The 19,649-nt window shown below is 36.3% G+C and overlaps 2 protein-coding genes across 2 annotated transcripts; one reads left to right on the top strand and one right to left on the bottom strand.

Moving 5' to 3' along the window:
• The first annotated feature begins 569 nt into the window (after nucleotides 1-569).
• LOC125591797 lies at nucleotides 570-2,340 on the top strand. The gene is made up of 4 exons (XM_048766652.1): nucleotides 570-1,101; nucleotides 1,186-1,399; nucleotides 1,469-1,802; nucleotides 1,873-2,340. The coding sequence occupies exons 1-4, from the start codon at nucleotides 570-572 to the stop codon at nucleotides 2,338-2,340; spliced, it is 1,548 nt and encodes a 515-aa protein (XP_048622609.1).
• A 16,242-nt stretch (nucleotides 2,341-18,582) lies between these two features.
• Nucleotides 18,583-19,290, bottom strand: LOC125591796. Its single transcript, XM_048766651.1, has one exon. The coding sequence runs from the start codon at nucleotides 19,288-19,290 to the stop codon at nucleotides 18,583-18,585; it is 708 nt and encodes a 235-aa protein (XP_048622608.1).
• Between the last annotated feature and the right edge of the window lie 359 nt (nucleotides 19,291-19,649).

The raw sequence follows: 19,649 nt of genomic DNA, 5'->3' as shown, positions 1-19,649 counted from the left end.
TTCAACGTGTCCTCCTCTGTTTCCACTCATCTTCCTTTATAGTAAGTTGACTTCGAGATCTCTGTGGTAGCTCCGCGATCTCAGTTTCTTGTTGCACGATCTCCGCAACCTCGACGACTCCTTCTCAAGCTCGTATTCTTGCTACGGGCTCCAGCCCTTAAAGGCCCATGCCTTTAATCGCGGCTCATTATGGTATTGACCAAAATTGGGTCCAACATTTGTCCCCCAGCCTCTTTTCATTTGATCGAAAAGGAAAAATGACGGTTATATTTTGACCTGTGTCTTGTCGTTTGGTAACCGATATCACTCAGATTCGGTTTTAATGATCGTTTTCGAAAAAAGTCGTTCGTTGGCGCGGTTTTTATTATTATTATTATTTTAATCGGTAACGGCTACTTTAGCCGCAGCTAGGGCATAGGCTAGGTCATAATTGCTTTTCTTGATAGCGATGATAGAGCCGTTAAGGTGGCTTATATATACGTAGAGGATCTTCTTTTTGCCTCACCTCCGCTTCTTCTTTCTCGTCTCTTTCTCCTTTGCTCTGAATCTTTATGTTCTTTGAGCTCAAGATGTGTTCGTCTTTCAATTTCCCTCATCCGACTACTACATTCGATGATCTTGAGAACCTTTATAAGGTGTATGGGGTTGATCGTTCCGTCATCCTTGACTTGGTCAGTACGCATGAGACTCCTGAAACCGTGAGAGAAGGCTACTACGGAGCCTATCTTTCTTTCTTTCACTCATGCGGTCTTATCTTCCCGATCCCGGAGACAATACCCGAGGTCCTGGCGGAGCTTGGGTTATCGCTTACCCAACTTCTCCCAAAATTTCTTAGGCATCTTGTCGCCTTCTTGGTTAAGGCCAGGGAGGAGGGTCTTGCTTTTGGTCTTAGCGAGTTTCCTCAGCTCGTTCTGTTGAAGCGGAATAAGAAGAACCCTGGTACTTTCCTCGTGTCTCCGCGCCCAGGTAGCCACGTCATCGAGGACATCCCTTATCGCGACGAGAAGTGGCGCGAGCAATTTTTTGTTTTCAAAATGGATCGAGCATCTATGGATAACTTCGACTTCTCCGAACTTCCCCAGCGTTGGGCCGAGAATATCGGTTAGTTTTCTTTTGCCCATGTGTTGATGATTTTTTTTTGGGAGTCGAAGACTTAAACTTTTCATTTATCTTCGTTTGATTCAGTTCCTTCTGGAAGCTCTTCAATGTCAGATGAGATCCGTGGTCTGATGAGGGTCCTTCGGAGAGGTCATTCGAACTGGTCTACTATTGATCAAACTCGGATTCAAACTGTCTTCGCCTTTCCGGTGAGGACCGACAGAGCTCCTTTGGTTGAGGAGTCTGAAGACGAGGCCGAACATTCCCAGGAGGTCGTAGAGACTCCTTCTGTTCAGACCCAGTCTTCAGATCGGCTAACTAGACAGCTTGTGAAGAGGTCGTCGTTCTGAACTTCTGGGTCTGCATCGAGGGGCCGAGCTTCCGGAAAATCTCCCTTGATCTCGATTCATGATTCCGACGACAAAGATGTTTCCGGAGAGAATCGACCTCCTGTCTTGTTGAGTTCTGGCTCAGAAGATGAGACTGTGGCTGCGACTCGCAAGCGACGTTGGTCATCAGAGGGTGCCTTGCCCGGTCCGTCTCATCCTAGGTTTGTTTCTGAGGGAGATGGTTCTTCGTTTGCCGCCCAAAGCAACCTAATTTCCCTCGCTGGTCGCATGAGGTCTGCGGGTTGCCGTCTCCCATCTCTCGCTTCCCCAGTCGAGAGGGAAGCCTACACCAAGGTTGCTGTGGCAAGCTCTAAGGTTCGTTTCTCACCTTCATTCTATTTGAAAAGCTGTTTTGTGGTATTTTCTCATTTCGATTTCTTCTTAGGCGATGGAAGCTTCTAATGAATATGTCGTGACGATGGAAGATCATGTCATGGCTTCTCGGAACGACAAGAAAATTGAGAGCATTGGTTTTGAGATCAAGACGCTTTCGAAGGAGCTCGAAGTCACCAAGCGAGAAGGGAAGAAGGATGCCGAAAAGATCTGGAGGAGAGTTCATCTGGAGAACAAGGCTCTCACGTCCCAGATGGTTGCTCAAAGGGAAAGAATTGCGGCGCTCAAGGTCGAGAGAGATCTGGACATTCGCCGCGCTTCTCGTATTGCTCGTCGCGATATCGCGGCTAAGTATCGGGAAGTTCTTGAATCTTTGAAGGATAGGCGGGCAAGCAAGAAGAAGGAAGTGCCTGCTGAGATCCGGCTGCAAGAAGTGACCGCCAACATCGATCTCCTGACCAAGCTCAAGGATGGGGGCCTGACTATGGATGCGGAGCTTGCTCGATTAAAGGGAATGTAAGGAGACTGCGAGGATCTTGTCGCCTCCGCCGCCGTTCCGGATTGGTCGATCTCCGAGCTCGATCTTACTCAAGTCTCAGGTTATTAGGATTCACTATCCACTTAGTTTGATGTTTACATTTCTATGCTTACTCATGATGAGTTGTTTCTATTATTCATATATTACGTGTTTTGTTATACATCTGGTATGTCACCCATAATATCACGTAGAATATGATATTACGAATTATAAAGAGTCATATTATATTCGGAGGATTATGTATTTGTATTAGTATAAAGTTATTAATATGGTATATCAAAGTTCGAGTGATTTAATGGGTTAATTAGTCTCACGAGTGATACCGCCATGGGCCAATCCTATCACGAAAATAACTGTGTCATTAGGATCAATATTATAAAGGTAGAAAATTATTATATTTAAATTACACATGTTAAATTGCTATATCACATACTCTAACAAAATTTTAGATAAGTTATAATATAAGTTAGTTTATAATACATGAGTTTTAAAAAGGACAATCACTTCCAAAAAATTAAGTACTTAACATATATACAAACAATATGTAATAATCATAACATAACTATTGAATCCATGTTGGATCGAATTCGAATTTAGCACATTGTCCTATGTCTATGATCATGGCTTTTTCTGAAAATTGACAACTATGTAAATCTCTTAAAGACTATGTTAAATGGTTGACAAAAAAAAAAGATTATGTTAAATAGATGTTAGTAATATTTAAATGGTTTAAAATTTCACCTTGATCAATGTATTTTACTCGCCAGAAACGCAAAGCTAAGAAGGTTGGATGGTATTTACTCAACGACCTTTCATAATCTCGGGCAAGCTATCTGGCAGCTTCGCATTCCAACTCATACCCACTGTGTAATATTGTTAGTGACATACATATAAGATGAATTTTAATTTTAAAAAGAAGTTTATTTGACGTATATGAGTTACTCAAACTAAGAATAGTAATTACCTATCATCCATCAGCTTAAAATTAATTTTAGTCCAAGCACTACAAAAAAACACAACTATAGCGACGAAAAGTAACAAGGAAAATTAATCCTCGTAAATTTACGTCAACTTTACGAGTATCTTACGAGGAAATTTAAAATCAACTTTAGTTCTTCATAAAATAATGACGAAACGATTTCCTCGTAAAAACGACGTAACATAACGTGGTTTTTACGAGGAAAAATGGTTTCCTCGTAAACTCGACGTAACAATAGCGTCTACTTTACGAGGAAATATTTTACGTTTACTTAACGACAAAATTTCGAGTCCACCAACTTTGTAGTTGTAACACGTTTTTTGTTTCGGCTACCTAACTAAATTTCGTCATAAATTCCTATTAAAATTTCAACTACCAGATTCGAAAATTTTCTATAAATATGGACGTTTGAACATCATTTTAAACACACAAACAAGAAAAAAAAACGTGAAAGAAAAAATAATATCGGGCTCCGGTAATATTTTCGAGTTGCGTAGGTGGATGTATATGCACAGAGATGCTAACTGGAGAGTGACGAAAGAATACCTCGAAGGGCTGGAGACATTTATGCATCAAGCAGATTCTACACCGCTCGCCCAAGTAAGCGGTAAGATGTTCTGTCCTTGTCGGAAATGCAACAATTCGAAATTGGCAAATCATGAAAATGTTTGGAAGCATTTAATAAATAGAGGTTTCACGCCAAATTACTATATCTGGTTTCAACATGGAGAAGGTTATAGTTATGAGAATGAAGCTAGTTGTAGTAATAGCAATTTTCAGGAAGAACCAGTTGATCATCATTTGCATAATGAACATAGTTACCATCATGAGGAGCATATGGTAGATTATGATAGATTTCATGATATGGTAGCTGATGCATTCGTAGCTCATGATGAAGATGAAGAACTTAACATGGATGCAAAAAAGTTTTATGAAATGTTAGATGCTGCGAATCAGCCACTTTACAGTGGTTGTAGAGAAGGTCTCTCTAAATTTTCGTTGGCTGCTAGAATGATGAATATTAAAAATGATCACAATCTACCTGAAAGTTGCATGAATGAATGGGCAGACTTGTTTAAAGAGTATTTGTCGGAAGACAATGTGTCTGCTGATTCTTATTATGAGATTCAGAAACTGGTTTATAGTCTTGGGTTGCCTTTGGAGATGATAGACGTTTGCATCGACAATTGCATGATCTTCTTACTGGGGAGATGATGAGACGATAGAAGAATGTCGATTCTGCAAGAAACCACGATTCAAGCCACAAGGATGAGGACGTAATAGGGTACCGTACCAAAGGATGTGGTACCTTCCAATTACAGATAGATTGAAAAGATTGTACCAATCTGAGCACACTGCCGGAGGGATGAGATGGCATGCCGAGCATACTCAGACGGATGGTGAGATGACTCATCCATCAGATGCAATAGCCTGGAAACATTTTAACAAAATACATCCGGAATTGGCTAGCAATAGCCGGAATGTGTATCTCGGATTATGCACAGATGGATTTAGTCCATTCGGAATGTCAGGGAGACAATATTCATTGTGGCCAGTCTTTCTTACGCCATACAACCTGCCACCGAAGATGTGCATGCAACGGGAGTTGCTATTCTTGACCATATTAATGCCTGGTCCGAACCATCCAAAAAGGTCTCTGGATGTTTTCCTACAACCACTGATAAAAGAGTTGAAGGATTTGTGGTCAACAGGGGTGAGGACGTATGACTGCTCAACGAAGACGAATTTTACGATGTGAGCGATGCTTTTGTGGACTATAAGTGACTTTCCTGCCTATGGAATGTTGTCTGTATAGACTACACATGGGAGATTACCTTGTACATATTGTAATGGAACGACATATGCGTTTCAACTGAAGAATGGTAAGAAGACAAGTTGGTTCGATTGTCACCGTCGATTTCTTCCCATTGGCCATCCGTACCGAAGAAACAAGAAATTGTTTAGGCACAAAAGGGTTGTGAGAGACACTCCTCCTCCATATCTAACTGGAGAACAAATTGAAGCGCAAATCGATTGCTATGGAGCTTTGGAAACAGTTCCTCGTGGTGGTAATTGGCATGTCCCCGGTAATATGCCTGATTTTTACGGTGTTCGGCACAACTGGCACAAGAAGAGTATATTTTGGGAGTTGCCATATTGGAAGGATCTTCTTCTTCGACACAACCTCGATGTGATGCATATAGAGAAGAATTTCTTTGAGAACATCATGAATACAATATTGAATGTCCCAGGGAAGACAAAAGACAACATAAAATCGAGGTTGGACTTGCCGGATATTTGCTCAAGAAGTGAGTTACATATAAAAAGCAATGGACAAGTTCCCGTTCCGATATTCAGATTGTCTTCAGAAAAAAAGTTGGTGTTGTTCGACTGGGTGGCATCAGAAGTGAAGTTCTCCGATGGGTATGTTTCAAATCTGTCTAGATGTGTTGAAAATGGTCAAAAGTTCTCCGGGATGAAGAGTCATGGTTGTCATGTCTTTATGCAACGACTACTTCCCTTTGCATTTGCGGAGCTACTTCCAACAAACATACATGAATCACTTGCAGGTAGTATATTATAACGCATTAATTTTATAATGGTTTAGTTTGCAATAATATATGACTACTAATGTGTTTAATTTTTTTTGGAATATACAAAGCATTTGAGCATTTTTCAGGGACCAGAGCACACGCACTCTTAAAGAAGAAGTCGTGGAACAACTTCACGAGAACATTCCCATCTTATTGTGCAACTTGGAGAAGATATTTCCTCCGGGATTTTTTGACGTCATGGAGCATCTAGCTGTCCACCTCCCATATGAGGCATTGCTTCGTGGACCTGTACATTACGGATGGATGTATCAGTATGAGCGAGCCATGAAATATTTGATGGGAAAAGTAAAAAACCTCGCAAAAGTTGAAGGTTCTATAATTGCTGGAAGTTTGACGGAAGAAACTTCTCACTTCACATTGTACTACTTTGCGTCAAAAGTACGTACCCGGAAAAAAGCTCAAAGAAGATATGATGATGGTGGTGTCGCGCCAACATATGCTGTTGCTGGTGTTCCAGTCATCTTTACCCAGATTGGGTGAATCGGTGGGAAATCGAAAGAGTTTTGGTGGTCGAGTGAAGAAGACGTTCATAGTTTTCTTTGTCTTTACGACGAAATGTGTTTCTCGCTAGTTTACGACGAATTGGCGAGGAAATATGCGTTACGACGAACGAATAACGACGGAACTTGTTTCCTCGCTAATTCCTCGTAAAGCCTATTTTACGACGAACTTACTACGAATTTCGCCGTCGTCAATGTTGTGTTTTCTTGTAGTGAAGGTACACCAAAAATCTCCTCATAGGGATCATCCACAGACTGAGTTAAAGTTTCTAATGTTGTAACCCGCCCAAACAAGTCTACAAAAGTCGATAATTATTAGGATATAAATTATGTTACTAATACATAAGATATAAATTCCTAATAAAAATTTCCAAAATAAAAAGATGGGAAAACATACCGATTGGATAAGTGTTATCAATATTCATTTGGAGAACTTGTTGGAATGGACACGTTCAAACATTAGGCTTTCACTAAGTGAAAACCCATAAAATACTTGAGCACGTTCAACAAATTTGATTTGGAATACATGTGAAGTATTCCTTATCAAACCAACGCATGGTGTCAATTCGAATCGTCTGAATACCCTCCATCGATCTTCATTGAAAGAGCCAAATATTGCTTATCAATTAAATTATTAAGGACTATAATTTCGATTCTGCAACCCTAATAATTCATGATCATAAAATGATATATATTAAACAATAACCCACCGAAAAATAAACACTAAACAAAATTATAACTTACATTTGAGTCAGCCATAATAAGATGTCACTCTTTCAAATTATGAGGAGTTATAGTTTCTCATACTCATAGTATTTTTGCCCACATTTCCACATTATTCGATGATTCACTCAGATCTGAAATTAGGGTATTGTTGTGCGTTATTAAGTTCGCTTTTAGAGTTTGCAATAACCTCTGTGGTTTCTTTATGTATGAGAAGGAATATGATTTTTAAAATATTTGATAGAAGCGTTTGATATGATAGTTTTGAACGGCTTTAATTTTTTAATTATGGCAAAACGTTTAAATGTGAGCGAGTACCAATGTTCACATTATTACCAAAATAAAAACCTAATGAATTTAACTTATTATAATTAAAAAATTTAAATGAAATATTTAGATAGATTCAACATATTTAAGCTGTAATTAATCAATATTATATTATCTATAAATTTATATAATAGTAATTATAAGGAATTATATTTTAGAAGATGACGAAGATAATGACTTAAAAGTGAATTTAACTTATTATAATAAATGTTTCTTTAAAAACCGCATCAAAAACACCTATCTTCAATTGTTTATTTAAGAAATGAAGCTTGAAATAGATTTCATTTCAAAATATTACAAAAAAGTGATTAATATATATCAACTTTTTAAAGTTAGTGAATTTTGGAAATATAATTATTAGGAATTATATATTTCCTTCACCACTTCTAAATTAATTATTGCATAATACGATAATTATAATAAAAAGACACCTAAACATCAACAATATTTTATAAATATTTTGGAGGGGTTTAAAGTGGACTCTCACCTCCCTTTAATCAGGTTTTAAAAATTATTACAGACCAGATACATTAAATACTTCACTAATCCATGGTGGATCAGTGATGAATCTAAAGCACTCTCCTCTGTCTGTAATTCTTGGCGTACCCAATAATTATACAAAATAATAAGCATATCAAACAATGGAGAAGCTTCATAAAAATAAAAAAAAATATTAATTCACAATATTTTTTAAACCTCCTAAGTTGTAGTTAATCCGCCAAAACATCAGAGGAACATATGTTTTAAGGCCATTCATCCATCTCTAAAAATTCTTGAGTGTAAATTCCACTCCAAGCATTCCAGAAACTTGACATTGAAGCTCTACATCACTAAAAATTTGAAAACAATCAAATTCGTTGAAACCACAGAATCGACATATTTAAATGCAGCAGAAAAATAAATTAAAATATTCTATGAATAAGATCATACCTTGCATCTTTTATCTTGAAATCGACAAAAGATACATAATCCCCAAACAAAAGGTTATGCGGCGAGTCTTAAGTATAATAAGGCAGTCCAACATAGGTTAGGATTCCTACCAAGTCTACAATGATATTGAAAAAATATCTTCAATAGTTAAGCAAAAAAAAAGGACATTTAGTTCATATTAGGTAGAAAAACAATTTGACGTACCGATGATATAGATGGAGTTCAAACTACACTGTATAACTTTATCATAAAAAACAAAATCATACATGGATGTTTTACAACAAACGTCAATCCAATCCACCCAGTTTGATCAATGAATTTTATTTGGTATGTTGTTGGTATTTCTTTTATCTCCATCATTAGGAACCACTTCAAATTTATAGACTAATCTCCATTCATCCTCTGCATGACGAAGAACCTCATAATTTTTGAAATATTTTTTGGGGTAGTTGCTTCGATTTTGCATCCCTTTATTTATACATATTTTATGTTTAAAAGATATGATATTAGGATATAATAATACAGTAAAATACTCTTTGTAAGTGTTAGAATAAATTATAATTCGAAACTTACTTCTTCATCAGCAAGAATGAGATGTATGTCAGACATTTTCGCAGTTGTATCCGTTTCCCAATCTTTTGAAATTTCGATCCAAATTTCAAACTCTGAAAACTCTAAGGTCAGATCTGAAAGTCGAAACGAAGTCATGGTCTTTTCCTTTTTTCTTGTAGAAGTTTGTAACGTAACAATTGTGATGAATGTATACTATTTATAATAGAATATTTTGAAAAGGAAAATGTAAATATTCTATGTATATTTCGGTTCAATTTTCATTTAATAAAGCATTAAATTATATTCATATATTAATTAGACATGATCCTATATTGTATAATAGTATAATTTAATTTTGATAACTTTCGTTTATAACAAGAAAAATTGGATTGATTTTATAGAAATTTTGAAATGATGATAAATAAATATTCCAAAAATAAATAAATAAGGGTAAATGTAGCAAAACTAAACTGGAATTGAACACATAGATTGTGGACAATAAATAAGAGTAAATGTAGCCAAAATCTCAAACTGCTTTCTTTTGCTTTTCTTCGATTTTAAGAAAAAAAAAAAGTTGTTAACATGTATTGTGACAATCTTTATATAAATAATTTAATATATTTACGAACATTGTTTTCAAAGCATTTCATCATTAAATATGCAGTTAAATGTGTTGTAAAAATAGTAGATGAGTATATTATGGAAAATCATCAAAGTTGTAAATCCACTGATAGTCAAATTTAGGATGAAAATATATAAACTAAAAATTTGGAGATGTAATATATAAAACGACAATATATGGAATTTAATAAACTATGTTTTTAATGTGTTGTATCTACAGTAATAAATTAAATATCTTAATTTTAAAGTTTGATTATGAAAAATAATTGGCTTCAACATGATTTTACTACTCTTTTAAACTTCAATCGATTTGACCACTTGGTTGTTTTCTGAATACGTCAATATATTTAATCATTACAATATGCTTAAAGAGATAGATCATTTTCTGATGAATTATGTTTTCGTTTCAATTTGTTCATCTTTGTAATTATTGTAACTACCTATGATAGCTATTATACTCTTTTGTGTAAAACAAGAATTTTCAATTTCCACTGCATTGTAACACGATAATTTATGTTTTTAATTTAATACAGAAAAACAAAATTTATTAGTCTGAGACAGCATAACCAAACTTTTAAAGTAAAATCAAAAAGCATAATTGATACTCTATAACTACGCGGTAGATGGTTCTTCTTTGTCGACTATACTTACTTTCTCATTCAATGCGATACTGTGAATAAGCATTACATTTGAAATTTTATTTACATCACTGTGAAATTGTATATTAATAAAAAAAATTAATAAGATAAGTTAACGTTTTAATAAATAGCTAGATTCTGAAGGAATTTTAATTTCCAATAGGTAAAGATGCAAATAATTTTCTTTATAGAAGATGAGGTCCATGCGTTATAAAATTCTTGCGCCAAGTTCCCAAAAACTACTCCATTTAACATCAAGCCACTGTAATTTAATTTTTTGTAAGGCAACAATTTTGTAACCCTAGAAAAATTAAAAACAAAATTATTAGTATTTATAGATGATTAAGTAATGTATATTTGAAGAAACTAACATTTTCATCGGATAGAAGAAACTTCATTCCTTTCTTAAGTTGCCAATCACATATCATCTTTTCAAAATCTTGACAATAATTCTAGTTGTTTATATATTGAAGCAAATTTTTGACGTATAATGTTACATTAATTTAAAGAGAGGTAAAAAAAATTAATAATAATAGAGTAGAAAATGAATGTATGCATACCAATTGCACCGAAATCATCGACATATATTTCTATCAGTTTTCGTACTATTGCAGTAAAAACATAGAAACAATAAATGTTTAAATGCAAAATATATTCATCACTACCAGTCATAAATCTATTAAAACACTTTATAACTATACTATGGTAACCCCACATGATTCGACTTTTACAAATACATAATCAATCACGAGGTAAGTTAAAATATGAAAATGTAAAAATTCAATCTGCAGGGGTACATGAATAAAACAACCAAGTATTCATATAGAAAAGATTTTTAAAATTTCACAGGTTATAGTATAACAGCTTAACGTCAGACTTATTAGCTTTCAAAGAACATCTCCAACCCCACTTCATATTTGATTCCAAAATGGAATGTAAAATGGAGTAACGAAAAAATATAACATAGTAATTCAGGAACAGAAGAATGCCCTAAAACAAAGATGTCTCCAGTAGAATATAAAACAGAGAAGTTTATGAAAGTTTATAGTCAATATGACTACACCGGCCCTATATATAGTATGATGAAGATCAAATAAAACACTTAAATTAAGGGCGAACAATCATTTCGTGTACTCGTTGATGTTATTTAAACCCATTTAAATTAAGGGTGAATAATCATTTCGTGTCGGTCTAAATACTTATTTTGTATGATTTAGTCAACATTTCTTTGTTATTGATTCCTTTCTATTTTATCAATCAAACACTAATTTAAAATAAACAATAAATGAGGGAATTATTATTAAATAATAAAATCTTAATTGGCAATATAAAGAAATAGAAACAACTAGAACCGCATAATAGAAATTTAAATAATAGTAAACATAGTAATGTTTTCCACATTTGTGACAAATTCCTTTAGATTTCTTATCAGTAGCACCAATTTTTTTGAACTGTGTGTTGTGTTGGCTTCTAACTTCTCATCACGAATGGAACATGATTGATTTTCCTTGAGGTTCTTGTTTAGATTTTCAAACTTTATCCGAATGAGTATATCTTCCAAAGACGTTAACCTACCTCGAATACGCTGTAAATAAGTCCTGAAATTAACCAAACTCGCAGGAAGTTTCTCGATCAAACAATTTACAATAAAAGTATTGCAAAGCGAAATACCCTCATAACTCAAATCGCAGCATATCGAGTGAAATTTCTCAATTTGTTGAACAATAGGTTTAGAGTCCAGGATTTAGAAGTGTAAGAATTTTGCAGTCGCAAAATGTTGACGCCTCATAACATCTGCTTTATGGCTCTTCTCCAAATATAACCACAATGCCTTAGCAGTTTTTTCCTGTGAATATAATGCATAAAAGGGGTAGTAGATTAGTCGGCCTAATATCACTCCTTTACACATATATCAACATGGATCCACACATCTTTAACCCCTAGTACAATGATACCAGTGTTACCAACATGCAACATGATTAACTGGTTTATCCTCAGAAAGGTACTTATCCAACTTTTATCCTCAAATGGGATAAATAAAGTTGCAGCTCTCATTGCCAAATCCGAAAATTCTTTCCGTCAAACTTTTCGGGTATTTTCCATCTGAAATATTAAACAATGCATAGTCCATTGCCTTGTCACATGTTTGGCCTTCGAAGTTGTTCTGATCCTCCATCTGCAACAGAAATATTTCAAATAAATGGTATCAACAGATTGAAGAAATTAAGAAACACAAAGGAGTAAAAAATTGAATGGCAACGTTTGAAAAGAAACAATGGTATAGAGCAAGATATTATACTTATGATCGTTTAAGGACTGATATGATTTATGAAGCAAAATCAGTGTGATTTATAGGGCAATTATCTGAGGTAAAAGCTTACACTAGAAGATACATTTAAAAGAGGTTTAAAATACTTTAAAAAAGCGTATATGACAAATCTGTGTATATCCGAGATATTTGGGATTTCAATATATATTGTTACAAATTAATTACTTATGTGTGAGCGAATAACGGTGGTGTTCTCAAATCATACTATGATTGGCGGTTACAGAAACAAAATCAATTTATTTAGGAAACTAATTTAATAGGTTTGGAAAATTTTAAATTTCATATAGAAAGTCAATATATTCTTTTACAGTGAGCATTATTTAAAAATACATTATTGAAAAATACATAAAACAATAAAATTAAACTAAATGATTATACTGTTTGTTAGATCAGAAGGCAAGTTTTTTTTTTTTTTTGAATTGAAATGTTAAATTTAAACTAAAAAAAAGACCTTTACATCACACAAACCCGCGCGGGTTTGTGTGATGGTTTTCAGTTATGGTTGTTTTATTTCTGTTTTTTCAATAAGTTCACTGAGCAATATCTGGTGTTTATGGTTAAGTAGTCGTTTGAATTTTTTGTATTGGTGTAGAGTTTCGGTTGTGTTTTTTTTAAGGAATAAAATTGGTGTTTTTGGTTCATGGGTCTCTGGTCTACGATGTTTTTGGTTGTGCAAAGTCAAGGAGAATAATGTTGATGGTTCCTCTGGCTGTGTACAAGAGCAATGGAAATATACAGACTTATTTGTGTTTGGATTTAAACTAGGGGCCGCAGAGGACTTGACTCGAAACTGTAGGCTCCTATGGTCAGCACGGGATGACATTTCTGGTAGTATGACCTCATTAAGTCAAAACATGTGGTATGTATTTTGTACTGTGGTAAGGATCAAGATCGGAGAAGGAGGGGAACTGGTCTCTTCAACGTCCTCATTAGACAAGAATATGGAGAGGAGCCAGTTCGACCAAGTGACAATGGTCACTGTAATGGGTGTGGGGTCTGCTTTGAATGACATGGGGTTAATGCGATGGTCTCAGGGTGCTAATGAGGAGGATTTTTTCTTATCTCATGATTGGGTTAAAAGGATTATGTGTCTTAGTGGTTCCGTACATTTTGTTTTCATATTTTTAATCTTTTGGGTAATGTTTACTAATGCAGTTTTACATGGATGTTTTGGACTTTATGGGAGCCAAATATGGTATGTTTGGGTTTTAAAAGGGTGCTTACTAGTTTGTAGTTTGCTTGGGAGTTGGAATGCATGGAATAAATTTGTTAACTTTGGTGTTTGGATTTGTTTCAAATCGTTGCAACGAAGGGATCAGAATTTTTTACTTATGCAATTTGATGTTCATGGGAGGGAAATAAAGGAGTTGGTACATATGTGGTTTGTTGGTTTTGGGATGTGGCTCGGGACAGAGCAGAACGCTTTCGCTGCACGGACTCGAGGCCTGCGGCTGGTCTCTTTAAACCAGTTGCAGAGAGTTTCTTTGGAGAGGCTTAAAGTGCTCGTTTTGGGAACATACGGTTAAGTCATTGTTATTGGTTCAGGAGCTTCCACAGACTTATATATGTCGTACGTGAAGCGTATGATTTATCTGTTTGGTTTCTTTATTATAGTTTATATGTTTGGTTTCTCTATTATGGTTTTTATTGGACCCAATTTAAAGGGTGAGGTTGAGCTGGACATAATTTATATACTTGGAATGGAGCAAGGGTCTATTTTTTTCATATTGAAGCTGTTTACTATGACGGTTAATTTGGGAGTTCGGTGGCTTATTGCTTCTTGGTGGTTGGGATTTCAGGGTATCATCAAACCTAATTTCGCTAAACTCTTGGGAGTTTTTACTTATATTTTTAAATGAGAGTGATTAGTTGGAATTGTAGAGGCATGGGAAGCAAGTAGACTATGAGCTATCTAAGAGAGATATGGTATAAACATAAACCGGATTTTTTATTTTTATCTGAAACAAAACAAGACTCAAAATTTTTTCAAGATTTCCAAGCACATATTGGATTTGATAATTTGTTCACGGTTGATCCAATGGGAAGGAATGGTGGTTTACCGCTTTTTTACAACAATGATTCTCAGGTCCAAGTCTTATATTCTAGTAATAGAATGATCGATGTGGAAGCGGTGACCCACGGAAAGACGGTTTATCTTACGTTTGTGTATGGTGATCCTGTTCCAAAATTAAGTGAACAAGTGTGGGAACGTTTGATGAGATATGGGCCTGCACGTTCAGAACCATGGTTCATCATTGGGGATTTAAATGAGATTACTGGAAATCATGAAAAGGATGGAGGATCACTGCGAAGTGCGGATTCTTTTATTCCTTTTAATAATATGATAAGGAATACTGGGTTATTGGAATTTCCGGCACGGGGAAATAAAATGTCATGGCAAGGGAGAAGGGGAAAAGGAAAAGGGGCAGTTACGGTAAGATGTCGTCTAGATCGAGCTTTAGCAAATGAGGAGTGGCATACTTTGTTTCCATGTTCTTATACAGAATACTTAGGGATGGTGGCTTCTGATCATCGCCCCGTTGTGGCTTATCTGGATGATAAAGTCACTAGGAGAAAACGGCAATTTTGGTTTGATAAAAGATGGATTGGACAAGAAGGTCTTTTGGAATCAATTACAATGGACTGGTCAGATTATAGTGCAACAAGGGAAAATGGGATAGTGGAAAAAATTAGTAATTGTCGACATGAAATTGCTAAATGGCTGAAAAATAATCCTCCTTATGGGAAGGACAAAATTAATGAGTTACAAAAAGCTCTTGAAGAGGTACAAATAGATAATTCTAGATCTCAGGAGGATATTATCGAGGTCTCAAAGAAGTTGCAAGATGCATATAAAGATGAAGAGGAGTATTGGCACCAAAAGAGTAGGAATAAGTGGTATACATCGGGGGATCTCAATATAAAATTCTATCATGCTTTGACTAAGCAACGACGGGTACCTAATCGGATTGTGGGTTTATATGATGCTTTGGGAAATTGGATTACGGAAGATATGGGTGTGGAAAAAGTGGCAGTGGACTATTTTGAAGAGCTTTTCACTACCACTTCTCCAACGGATTTTGATGACTTTCTCACAGAGGTATCACCGGGTATTACTCCTCAGATGAACCAACGTCTATTAAGAGTAGCATCAGAGGATGAGGTCAGAGAAGCCCTTTTTATGATGCATCCAGAGAAGGCACCAGGACCGGATGGTATGACAGCTCTTTTCTTTCAACACTCCTGGCATATTATTAAGAAGGACTTGGTGGACATGGTGAATAATTTTTGGGTTACTGGAACATTGGATCCGAGGTTAAATATTACTAATATTTGTATGATTCCAAAAACGGAGAGGCCTACAAGGATGACAGAACTGAGGCCGATTAGTCTGTGTAATGTTGGGTATAAAATTATTTCAAATGTTCTGTGTCAGAGATTGAAGATATGTCTACCTTCTCTTATTTCAGAAACTCAATCAGCTTTTGTGCCAGGAAGGTTAATCTCTGATAATATTCTTATTCCTCAGGAAATGTTTCATGGATTACGGACGAATAAGGTGTGCAAAGGAAAATATATGGCAATTAAAACGGACATGAGTAAAGCTTATGATAGAGTGGAATGGGATTTTAAAATTTTCATTGGATTACATTAATGATGGAGTGTATATCATCGGTTCAATATCGGGTCCTACTTAATGGACAGCCACGGGTCCTTATCGTTCCACATAGTGGTTTACGACAAGGGGATCTTTTATCACCTTATTTATTTATCATGTGTACTGAGGCTCTAATTGCAAATATTAAAAAGGCGGAAAGAGGGAAACTTTTGACGGGCATGAAGGTAGCTAGAGCATGTCCATCGATATCTCATTTGCTTTTTGCGGATGATAGTCTTTTTTTCTGTAAAGCTCTGAAAGAGGAATGCCATACTATCCTTAGGATTTTAAAAGAATATGAGGTTGTATCAGGTCAGCTTATAAACTTTGATAAGTCCTCTATCCAATTCGGGCACAATATTGAGGAATCAACTAGACAAGACTTAAGAGATATATTGGAAATTCAGAATCTTGGAGGTATGGGATCTTATCTAGGTCTTCCAGAAAATTTGGGAGGATCCAAGATACAGGTTTTTAGCTTTGTGCAGGACCGGCTAAATAATAGGGTTAATGGTTGAACTTTTAAGTTCTTCACAAAGGGAGGAAAGGAAGTGATTATTAAATATGTGGTAACAGCATTACCAAACCATGTGATGTCTGTTTGCCGTCTACCTAAGGCAACAACTAAAAAACTGACGACCGCGGTCGCACAATTCTGGTGGAGCCCAGGGGGAAGGACAAGAGGTATGCACTGGAAATCATGGGATAAAGTGTGTCATGATAAGGAAGCTGGGGGTTTAGGTTTTAAGGATATTACAGATTTTAATACAGCAATGCTTGGTAAACAATTGTGGCGCTTGATCGAGAAGCCAAATACATTATTTTCCCAGGTTTTTAAGGGACAGTATTACAGGAATGCATCACCCCTGGAACCGATTCGCTCTTATTCTCAGTCATATGGTTGGCGGAGTATAGTTTCTACTAGATCTCTGGTAAGCAAAGGACTAATCAAAAGGGTGGGATCAGGATCATCTATATCTGTATGGAACGATCCATGGCTCCCAACCACTCGCCCGAGACCAGCAAATAAAAATCAACATTTTCTATCCAAACCTCACAGTGGATTCTCTTATTGACTCTACTTCGCGGACATGGAATTCGCATGCACTCAGGGCTATGATGGATCCCCAAGATGTAAAAATTATAGAAAGTATACCACTGAGTAAAACCCAAATGGTGGACAGGGATGGATGGCATTTCACAAACAATGGGAAGTATACGGTTAAATCAGGATATCAGATCGAACGGGTTTATCCAGACAGGGAAAGACCACCTTTAATGTTTGGACCCACGGTTGATGTTTTGAAGGCTTTCTGCTGGAAAATACGGTGCCCCCCCAAAGTTAAAACATTTCCTATGGCAATTGGTTACAGGTTGTATAGCTGTCAAGAAGAATCTGAAAGCGAGAGGAATACAAGGTGACACCTGCTGTGCACGTTGCGGAGCGGAAGAGGAATCGATCAATCATGTGTTTTTTGAATGTCCTCCTGCACTTCAGGTTTGGGCTCTCTCCAAGATACCATCAAATCCAACTATGTTCCCAACGAGCTCCCTTTTTACAAATATGGATCATCTCTTCTGGAGAGTCTCTCCACCGATGGAGGACCATCAATTTGCATGGATACTTTGGTATATTTGGAAAGGAAGGAACAATAAAGTGTTCAGTAATATGGACATGGATCCAAGAGACACGCTCAAATTGGCAGAAACAGAGTCAACACTTTGGGCTGATGCACATGTATTGACCGAGACCAGGATAGGGTCCCATGCTGAGGTTACGACTCTCCCATCAATTCCGGGGAGATGGTGTTTTACAGATGGTTCTTGGAAGGAGAATGAAGTTTTCTCTGGGCAAGGTTGGCTAAGTACTTTAGAAGGCTTTGATGGGTTGTTAGGAGCAAGGAATGTCCGAGCTTGTCTATCCCCTCTACATGCGGAGATAGAAGCACTACTTTGGGCAATGGAATGTATGAAAAATTTACGCCAGTTTCAGGTTACATTTGCAACGGATTGTTCTCAGTTGGTGAAGATGGTTTCGGAACCAGAATAATGGCCCGCATTTGCAAGTTATTTGGAAGATATTAAGTCCCTGAAAGAGGTTTTCACACGTTCGGAGATTATCTATGTACCAAGGACGCAAAATTCAAGAGCGGATAGCCTAGTACGCAGTGCCAGAAAACAACCGTCGTTTTTCGTTCACATGGATCAAAATCTACCGGAGTGGTTCACAGAGTCAGTATGAGTCTGTATTTGATGAAAAAAAAAAAAAAAAAAAAAACAAAATGTTTTATGAATGTGTAAAGAGAAAAGTACTAGAAAGCAAAGAAAATTTGTCTTCTTCTCCAATTTCTTCTATCTTGTACTGAACCAATATCTCAATCCCCCCTCCAAATCTGAATCACCTTGCCTTTGTATTGTATAAAGCCTATTCCTCATATCCTTCTCTATCATCGTAGTCAACAAATCATGAGATAGAGCAGTTTCTCCATGCCTCATTTTGTTTCTTTCCCTCCATATGCTATATGCAGTTAGTTGCAAAGCATACTTGACTATAAATCTCTGTATTTCCGTCCTCACTGCCCTTGTACAGAGCACAATCAGCTCCTCCCATTTCACTGTAAACTCATTACCCAAAAGTCTCTCCATCAGCTTCTGCCATATCAGAGTGGAGAAAGAACATTCAAAGAATAAGTGCTCCTTTGTTTCAATCGGATCCTGACATAGAACGCAAGAAGTATCCACATTCTCATTCCAAAACCTCATGTGATCCCCCGTTGAAAGCCTGTCATGCATTGCCATCCATAAGATGAAAGAAAATTTAGGTGTGGCATGCTTGAACCACACCACTGTACTCCAACTACAGGGAGCATGCCTCTCTCTAATAATCTCCCAAGTCTCCCTTGATGAAAAAACTCGTTTAAATTTCCCTTTACCATCCATCCATAATGAAATATCTTCTTCTAAACCCCAAGTTTCTTTATACTTCTCAATCTCATCCTCTATTCTATTCAACAGAACAACTCGATGGTTCCTTCTACGATGCCTCCTGCATTCTTCCATAGTCGAATTTAAGGGAATGCCAAAATCAAACTGCTCCCTTCCATTTAAAAGATCCCAAATGCAGCCGAGAGAGGACCAAGTTTCAAACCAAAAAGAAGCTCTTCTTCCATTATTCAACTCCACCCTGTATAACTTCTTGGCAGTCTCTCTATATTTTAGAATCTTCTTCCACATCCAAGACCCTCCCTGTGTATTCTCTTTTATCATCCATATGAAACCCTTCCTGATAAGATATGGAAGGCAAGTTTTATAGTATGGTTAGCAATTTTAATAGTATTTTTGTGTGTGATAATATTGTGTCATAGGTTGTAAATGTGAAAATAGTATCAAACTAAGTGGCGAACTGAAGCAAAATATAA

This window comes from Brassica napus, chromosome C8 (assembly GCF_020379485.1).
Source record: "Brassica napus cultivar Da-Ae chromosome C8, Da-Ae, whole genome shotgun sequence".
NCBI lineage: Eukaryota > Viridiplantae > Streptophyta > Magnoliopsida > Brassicales > Brassicaceae > Brassica > Brassica napus.
Note: the sequence above shows the minus strand (reverse complement) of the source record. Positions and strands in the feature narration are given on the sequence as shown.

Coding starts and splice junctions, on each gene's coding strand:
- LOC125591797 (XM_048766652.1), top strand. CDS start 570: ATGTGTTCGTCTTTCAATTTCCCTCATCCGACTACTACATTCGATGAT. Junction 1,102..1,185: donor GCGTTGGGCCGAGAATATCG/GTTAGTTTTCTT, acceptor CGTTTGATTCAG/TTCCTTCTGGAAGCTCTTCA. Junction 1,400..1,468: donor ACTCCTTCTGTTCAGACCCA/GTCTTCAGATCG, acceptor GTCTGCATCGAG/GGGCCGAGCTTCCGGAAAAT.
- LOC125591796 (XM_048766651.1), bottom strand. CDS start 19,290: ATGGAAGAATGCAGGAGGCATCGTAGAAGGAACCATCGAGTTGTTCTG.